General features: G+C 37.4%; 1 protein-coding gene across 1 annotated transcript; it reads left to right on the top strand.

The window, feature by feature from the left end:
- Nucleotides 1-442: 442 nt before the first annotated feature.
- On the top strand, nt 443-1321 carry LOC102854377 (zinc finger protein OZF-like). Its single transcript, XM_006899654.1, has one exon. The coding sequence runs from the start codon at nt 443-445 to the stop codon at nt 1319-1321; it is 879 nt and encodes a 292-aa protein (XP_006899716.1).
- Nucleotides 1322-8958: the final 7637 nt, after the last annotated feature.

Here is an 8958-nt window from a genome sequence, read left to right as displayed (position 1 = left end):
CATTCAGTTTAAAAAAATTTGAAACCCAGTCTGATACGAGAGCACTTATACCCTATGAATTTACTGAATTTGAGAAAATTTTCACTTACATCTCATTAAATGTAAACGTCATGCTGGAGAGAAACCCTGTGGTTCTAAGAAATACTGAAGAATCATTAGCTAGATGACAGATTTCATTGAGCAGATGGAAAGTTTTATCAGAGAGGAATTAGTGTAACAAATACTCATTGATTATTAGAAACTATTCTGAAGGGAAACCTTCATAATGACTATATAAAGTTTTTACTCAAATTTTTTCCTTTACCCTTTATTTGAAAGATAATACAAGAGAAGCTCTGTAAATGTAAAATGTGGAAAACCCTTCTGCAGAAAGTAAATACTTACTCATCTGAAAATTTATACTGGAAAGAAAACTTGTGAATGTGGGAAAGCTTCCATTCAGATGTCAGACCTTAACCAGGAAAGAATTTATGGTGGGGACAATCCTTTTGCCTGTAAAGTATGTGGGAGAGTCTTCAGCCGCAAAGCAACTCTCACTGAGCACGAGCATTTTCATACCAGAGAGAAACCTTTTGAATGTAATGAATGTGGGAAAACCTTCAGCCAAAAGCAGTATGTCATTAAACACCAAAACACTCATACTGGTGAGAAGCTTTTTGAATGTAATGAATGTGGAAAATCCTTCAGTCAGAAGGAAAACCTCCTTACGCATCAGAAAATTCACACTGGAGAGAAACCTTTTGAGTGTAAGGATTGTGGGAAAGCTTTCATTCAGAAGTCCAACCTCATCAGACATCAGAGAACTCATACAGGAGAGAAGCCTTTTGTGTGTAAGGAATGTGGGAAAACCTTCAGTGGCAAATCAAATCTTACTGAGCATGAGAAAATTCATATTGGAGAGAAACCCTTTAAATGTAATGAATGTGGAACTGCTTTTGGCCAAAAGAAGTACCTCATAAAACATCAAAATATTCACACTGGAGAGAAACCTTATGAATGTAATGAATGTGGAAAAGCTTTCTCTCAAAGAACATCACTTATTGTACACGTGAGAATTCATTCAGGTGATAAACCTTATGAATGCAATGTATGTGGAAAAGCCTTCTCTCAAAGCTCATCTCTTACTGTGCATGTACGAAGCCATACAGGTGAGAAACCCTACGGTTGTAATGAATGTGGTAAAGCCTTCTCTCAATTCTCAACGCTTGCTCTGCATTTGAGAATACACACAGGAAAGAAGCCTTACCAGTGTAGTCAGTGTGGGAAAGCTTTCAGCCAGAAGTCACACCACATTCGACACCAGAAAATTCACACCCATTAGAAACCTTGAAAATGAGAACGCTTTTATCAGGACTCGACACACCATACCACATCAAAAATAATCATTTTGAAGCAAAGCATCACTCATCTTTAACAAAGCTAAAAACTTGCTTGACTCCAGAGAAGTCACCTTTACTTGTATGTGAAGTGATTATCTGACACATCCTACTGCAAACAATAATAGTAACGGAGAAATTGTAGAAACATTTTTACTAAAATTGGAAGCAAGAAATAGATGCCTCATTGATTATCAGCATTGATCTAGAGAAGTTACAACCAATGCAATAAGAAAAATAAGTGTAAATTTTAGAAAGGAAGAGACAAAGTCTTTTGGTGTTAACGATCATCTACAGATAATAAAAATTCTTAAGCAGATCAAAAGAGAAACCAGAAACAGAACCTGGACATTTACTATCATTTGGAAATGACTGTATCCTTTCAAGAACTGGTGGTTTTGAAGGTTTCTCAGGATGAGAAGAATAGACTAAACCACAAAGAAAACTTAAAGGGATTAAAAGGAGAAACATTAAAACACTATATGCTAAAATAATCATGACTGAGAGAGGGAAACCACCTAAGAAATCCAGGAATAGCAGTTTTACTCTTGAGTATATATACTCAGGAAATACATACAGGATATTTACTGTGGCATGATCCATAGTATCCATAAATTTGAAGCAACTTAAATAACCATCAGGAATGGAAAATTGTTAACATTGAAATATGTTATCTGTAAAATATGGTAAGATTATATGTATTAACAAAGACTTTAAAAATCATGTTGGAGGAAAAAAGGCTTGAAGGAGAAAAATTATAGAATGATGGATATAATGTATTGACATTTTGTAAATTTGAAACTTCCGTACAAAATTCAGTACTTTTATATTGATATACAGTTGTAAATATTTTTAAAAAATGGACTGGAAGGATACTGCCCAAATTCTTGATAATTGTTGCCTGTAAAACGTGATTAAAGGGAGGAAATGAGTGTGTATTGGGGGTGGGATGGGGGATTGTCTTAAAGGGGCTTTAGCTTTATATATATAAAAACATCCATTTCTTTTAAACATTTAAAAAAACTCCTAAATGTATATAGTAGTTAATTCTGAATTGTGTTATATGGATACCTTGTCTTATTTTTTGTACTTTTCTGTATTTTTAAAGTAAGAATGGGACGAGATGGGAAAGCTGTACCTGTAGAAATAATGTTATAATTGATTAATTCTCAAGCAAATGATTTTTATAAAAATATTTCTAAAGTTTTATCAATGAGTGGATGTACTGATCCTTATGTAATATGAAATTATTTTATTAAAATTAAAAATGGTAGCATAAAACAAATCTGTTTTAATTTATTGAAATGTTATTTAATATATAGTTTATATGTTCACATTTCTAAAATTTTCCAATTGGGCTTACATTTTTTTAAGATCTTTTAATAAACATGCTCTTATTTGATAGAAATTTTTTCTTTTTTGTAAAGTAATTATAGAATGTCAGTTTTTTGTCCTGTAAAATACCACAAGACCAACATGATCATTCAGCTTCATGAATACCCACAAATCACTGCATTAAATACCAGCATCCCAATCTCAGTCTTAATCTAGAGCCCATGATGATTCTCACTGATTTTAGCAGGTACATCTTTTTTGTTTTGCAGCCAAAGAGAGAATTTGAAGGTAAAAACATGGCCAGACACTAAACTGAATTCTGTTTATTTTTTTTTAAATTCCTTGTTGTGTATAGTCTAATCGGATCTGACTGGTACCGGAGGAGATTGTCCCTCCTTCTCCAGCAGAGGATCTGGTTGTTTCAAGCCCCATGCTTTCTGATTACAGTGCAGCATCTTGCCACTAGGCCACCAGAGCTCCCTTCTGAATTAATTTTTTTTTTTAAGAAATTTTGTCTCAGGTAATTGAACAGATAATTTACCTTCATATACAGAGTATTACTGAGTAATAATATGTCAGTTTGAGGACTAAAGTGTGCCTAATTCAGGCCATGGTCTTTTTTAATCACTTGGTATGCCTCTTAAAACTGGACAGTCACTGAGGATGAGAGAAGAATAATTAATGGACTGCCAAAAGAACACACAGGAATGTCTTGGAAAGGATGCAGCCAGAGTGCTCCTTGGAGGCAAAAATGATGAACCTCTCACATACTTTGGGCATGTTACTAGGAGAGGTTATTCTTAGGACAGAGACAGCATAGGAGAAGAATGCCATCAGCCAGGTGAACTGACACAGTCACTGCAGCAATGGTCTTGAGTATGTCAGTGATTTGTGAGGATGGTACAGAAGGAAAGCAATTGTATTTCAGTGTATTTATCAAAGATACACTTTCCTCTATGGGCAGTCTCCTCATGATTTACTGCCTCTGAAAAACATGCTAGAAGGTCAACTGTTGAGGTGCACACAGTGATAGTCTCTTGTTTCCACTTACCTTTTTTAAGTCTTAATGCTCTTACCCTATTGCAGTTTGGCATAAACAAAATCAAAGCTGATCCTAATATTACCTTAATGTGGCCATTGGAAAGGCAGTTTTGATTGTTACAGGCCAAATGCAACTCATAGCAACCCTAAAAATACTGGCTCTGAACCTTGCCCTATCTTGAGCCAACCTCACCATCTCTGACACACTTGACCTCATTGCTAGTCACTGGAGCTCATCCCCTTTTAGTGTCTTCCTCACACTGACCTTCCACCTTTCTAATGAAAGCACTGGCATCTCCTGATATTCAAAGTATGTGAGATGGAGTTTTAACAACTTTGCCTCCAAGGAGCACTCTGGTTTCATTTTCTTCAGAATAGACCTTTTTGATCTCGTGGGATATTCAGTATTCTCCAGCACTACAACCCAAAGACATTGATTCCTGTGCCATTTTTAGTTATTGTGTACCTCTCGGATGCATAGCAAGCATTTAAGAAGACTTGGGTCAAGTGCACCTTAGTTCTCAGACTGACATTGTTGCTCTTTAGCACTGCAGATTTTCCCAGTGCAACTCATGTTTTGATTTCCTGAATGTTGGTGTTTTGTGTAGAGGTAGTAAAAGTGTTTCATAGAGGAAAATTGAAATTTGGGCTTCATAGATACTCATGGCATTTTAGGGTCAATTGATCTGAATCTCTGATCTACTTTACACCTGTGTTCTGATAGGATTAATGTAGATTTAAGTGCATTGAGTTAGATTCCTCCATCACCTTTAGTAAAGATTCAAACTCATAACCATTGAGTTGGAACGAATTCCTAACGGACCCTTTATTGGGTTTCCAAGGCTGTAAATTGCACAGATATTACCTATCTTTCTTCCAAGGACCAGGTGGATCTGAATTGCCAAAGAGAGTTTGCCTTTGTATTAGCAGTGCCACTCCCCTGGGACCACAGCACTAGAGCTCCTTAATGCTGTATGCCATTGAGTTGGAACTGTTTAATAGTTGATCCTCCTGCGGGTTTTCAGAGGCAGTAAATCGCATAGGAGTAGAATGGCCATCCTCCACAGCAGCTGCAGGGTTTGAACTACATGTCTTGAGATTGTATTACTAGGCCACCAGAGATCCACAATAGTGATTAGTTTAATACCTAGACACGATAGAGCACAGAATGATGCTCTCTATTATTAGCCAAAACTCAACAAAATAGGTTTTCATTTTCTCTTGATTAGCAGCAGCTGATTCCTTGGTCTGCAGAGAGACAGACTCAGGTCTACCACAGGACAAGTTTTTTTGTAAAAGTTTCTTAGGCAGCCCCCAGGAGAGATACCTTATGCTCTCCTTAGGTTAGTCTTACCATTGCCCTTAAGTGATTTTGCAGGGCAAGAAAAATGGTAATTTACTAGAATATAGTTCTTGTGTACAACTGAATTGTAACCAACCCATAGCTGACCCTCCAGCAGGATTTCAGCTGCTGTAAATCACATGAGAGGAGGTTGCCTACTTGGTGGATGTGAATTACATACCTTTGAATTGGCAGCACAGTTCTTTCCTAGTAAGCTACCAGTGCTCCCTGGAAATGGTTGCTGTTTTTAGGTGCCGTCAAGTCAAGTATGACTCAGTGACCCTGTGAACAAAAGATCTGAACCTAGTCCTTTCCTGCACCATGGGTATGGAAGGGAAACAGAAAACAAGATACTCTTCATGTATATTAACTATAGCATTATTAGTGTATTTTAAAGGTAATCTCAAACAACTGGGATTGTGGATTTTTTTTATAATTTTGTCTACTTTTAAAAATATATATATGCTTTTCTTTGTGTAATAAAAATCAGCAAGCAAAAGGTTACTTAACCTGAATTTTTTTTTATGATTGTTAGACTTAAAAAAATATAATTTAAATGAAGGTTTACAGAGACTTAGGGTTTCCAGTCATTCATTGTTGGACTTTTCTCCCTCCCCAACCCCACCCCTCCAATTCACTCTTCTCTTTGAAAGGAGAAACTCTTTCATTGTTATGCAATCCCTCCCCCAAGTCCAATGCAGCCTTCACTCTGGAATTCTGTAATGACAAGAATACCCGCCCATATATCCTTTCCAAACAATATTCTCTTTCATCTGCTTTGATATACATCATTCTTCCTCTCCTTTTCTGGCTTCCCTCAACCTTGATGTCAGTCCCATTTTACAAGAGTGGCCCTATGCAATATTTGTCCTTTTGTGACTGAGATACTTTACTCAGCATAATGTCCTCCAGGGTCATCCATTTTGCATAATATTAGTTCCTTGTTTTTCAATGCTGCATAGTATTCCATTGTGTGAATATACCAGAGCTTTTCTATCCATTTGTTTGTTGATGGGCACTTGGGTTGTTTCCAGCTCTTTGGTATTGTGAACAAAGCTGCAATAAACATGGGAGTGCATCTTTCTGCTTGGGTGGCGGTTATGGTTTCTTTAGGGTATATTCCCAGTAGTGGAATGGCTGAGTCAAATGGTACTTCTATTTGCAACTTTTTGAGAAAGCGCCATACAGCCTTCCACAGTAGTTGTATCATTTTACACTCACACCAACAAGTGAATAAGGGATGTTTGCTGTTCTGTTAAATTTTGCTATTCTTACTGGGGTGAGATGATATTTCATAGTAGTTTTGAGCATTCTTTTTTTAAAAGTTCTGCCTAGCCAATCTGAATTTCCTTTTGTGTCCTACTAGAGTATTGAGATTTTAAAACTAATTGTGGAAGTGAAAAAAAAATATATATAAAACTAATTATACAGTATTACTCCTGGTCACCAATATGAAAGATACATGTAAGAATTAGCAGCTAATTAGGTACATTTTCCATTCAGGTAATGATTAAGGAACTGAAGATGGGGGTGGGGTTGTTAATGTCTTTAAGGAGTTCTGGCTAGGGAGTTTGACTGCCATACCAAAGGCAAGTCATTCAAACCCAACAGTTGCTCCTCAGGAGAAAGATGGGCCATCTCCTCCACTGTGATTGATTGCCTCTGAAGACAACACAAACAAGCATTTGTGCAAGCATAAAGCCCAGAAGGATTATGTATTAGAAGGACGTAAGATATGAACACTAGAGGACCATTTCAAAAACCTCAAACCCATTGCTCTTAATTGTATACTTGATCTCATCTTTAAACAACCCTGCATGGTTGGCTGAGTATTTCTTGGATGGGCTTTTGTTTTTTTCTATAATCTTTACAGAAGTGTTTACCAGGCCTCTCTCCAATGGCACCCCATGTCCATACAAACTACCAATCTTTATGTGAGAGTTCAACATAAACCATTTGCACACAGAGAACACAGGCTTGTATCAGAACAGAAGTGTTTAGAAAAAGCTTTGCTTAGGTGAAGGCATAACCTAAAGACTAGGAGCTTTTCAGGATCCACACATATATCTGAGGATTTAATATCCAGGATACATAAAGACCTCTTAACAATTTAACAACAAAAAGACCAGTTTGAAAAAAAAATTATTAAAGGACTTAAACAGGTATTTCCCTAGAGAAGAAATAAAAATAGCAAACATGCATATGAAAATGTCCTCACTACCATTAGTTCAACATGTTGCTGTTGAATCTGTCCCAACTCCTAAGAATCCTGTGGAGCATAATGCCTCCATGGAATTTTCAGGGCCATAGTCTTTAGACTATGGGGCAGCTTATGCTAGTGGTAAGGAGTTGTGCCAACTCAGGCAGGCTGTTTGAGTCCACCAGCATCTCCATTAGAGAAAGATTGGTAATCTCCTCCCGTGGGATTTACTGCCTTTGAAAACCCACTGGAGGTTCAGCTGTGAGTTAGTTCTGACTCCATGGCACCTAACAACAATAACTGGCTTTAAAAACAGACTGTCTAAAGGCTCTTTGCATTGGCTATTGGGAAATGCCAAACAAAACTAGAATTTCCTGGTCTCTAGAGAGCTCTGGTAGCATATTCCATTTGGATGTGCATTGCTGACACAAAGATGGCACCTTGCTGGCAGATCCAGTCCACCATCTTTTCTGCAGGAAATAGGTGGGCAATCTCTAGTGCAATTTACAGCCTTAGAAGAACCCCTGGAGGGTCAGCTATGAGTCAGTTCTGACTTTATAGCAATAAGTGAGTTAAATACCTATGATACAAACAATAAATCACAGGTATTGTTCAGGATGTGGAAAAATAGGAACCCTCACCTACAGCTGGTGAGCTGTAAATTGATACAGCAACTATAGAATACAGTTTGACAGTTCCTCAGAATTAAAATATATGATCCAGCAATTCCACTGATATACCCCAAAGAACAGCAAGAATATCATTGTGATACATGAACACAAATGTTTGCTGCAGCACTATTCCCAATAGCTGGAAAATGGAAACATGATAAAATGTGGCAACATGGATATGTTGTGTGACACTGAGTGGAACCAACCCATAGCTGACCTCCAACAGGTTTTCAGAGACAGTAAATGAGATTTCCCATTCTCCCACAGAGCAGCTGGGGGATTCGAGCTCTGTGCCTTTCGTATTGTAGCACAGCTGCTTACCTGTAGTCCATTAGCCCTAAAAAGAAATAGAATCCTAATGGATGAACATAGATGAATCTTGGAAACATGCTGAGTGAAATGATTCGGCTTATAAGAGATACCTAGAATAGGTAACAGTATACAGACTTGCGGTTATTAATGTTTACAGAGATCTATGGAAGGGAGGGGGAAACAAACATTGTTCCTGTTAAAGGTGCTGGTTGCATAATATGATAAACACACTTTGTAGTACATGTGAAAAATGTTGAAATGGCAAATGTTATTTACCAATTTTTTAAAAAGTATACAGGGGGGTACATTAAGGCAGAAAGTGAGGATAGAACGTTTAGCACATTTTCAGCGTGATTACTGGCATTTCCAAAGGCAAAATTAAATGACACATTCAGAAGGGAGGTGTAGACAAGGATAAAGTACTGCAGTGGCTGGACTGGTAGATTGGAATAGCCACGGACCCCAGTGCTGACTGGCCCTCTTGTATAAAGTTAAACTACCAAAGACAGTCACATCCCATTTACTCACCTACAACCAAAATAATTTTTAATTTCCTATGACTTTGAGTCTATCCCACCTGAATTTCAGAAACATCTCAGGAACAGATTTGAGGCTTTGAACACTAATGAACGAAGGCCAGATGAGTTGTGGGAGGATATTAAGGGTATCATCCAGGAAGAG

This window comes from Elephantulus edwardii, unplaced genomic scaffold (genome assembly GCF_000299155.1).
Source record: "Elephantulus edwardii isolate Elephantulus edwardi_28Jun2011 unplaced genomic scaffold, EleEdw1.0 scaffold00266, whole genome shotgun sequence".
Classification (NCBI taxonomy): domain Eukaryota; kingdom Metazoa; phylum Chordata; class Mammalia; order Macroscelidea; family Macroscelididae; genus Elephantulus; species Elephantulus edwardii.
Note: the sequence above shows the minus strand (reverse complement) of the source record. Positions and strands in the feature narration are given on the sequence as shown.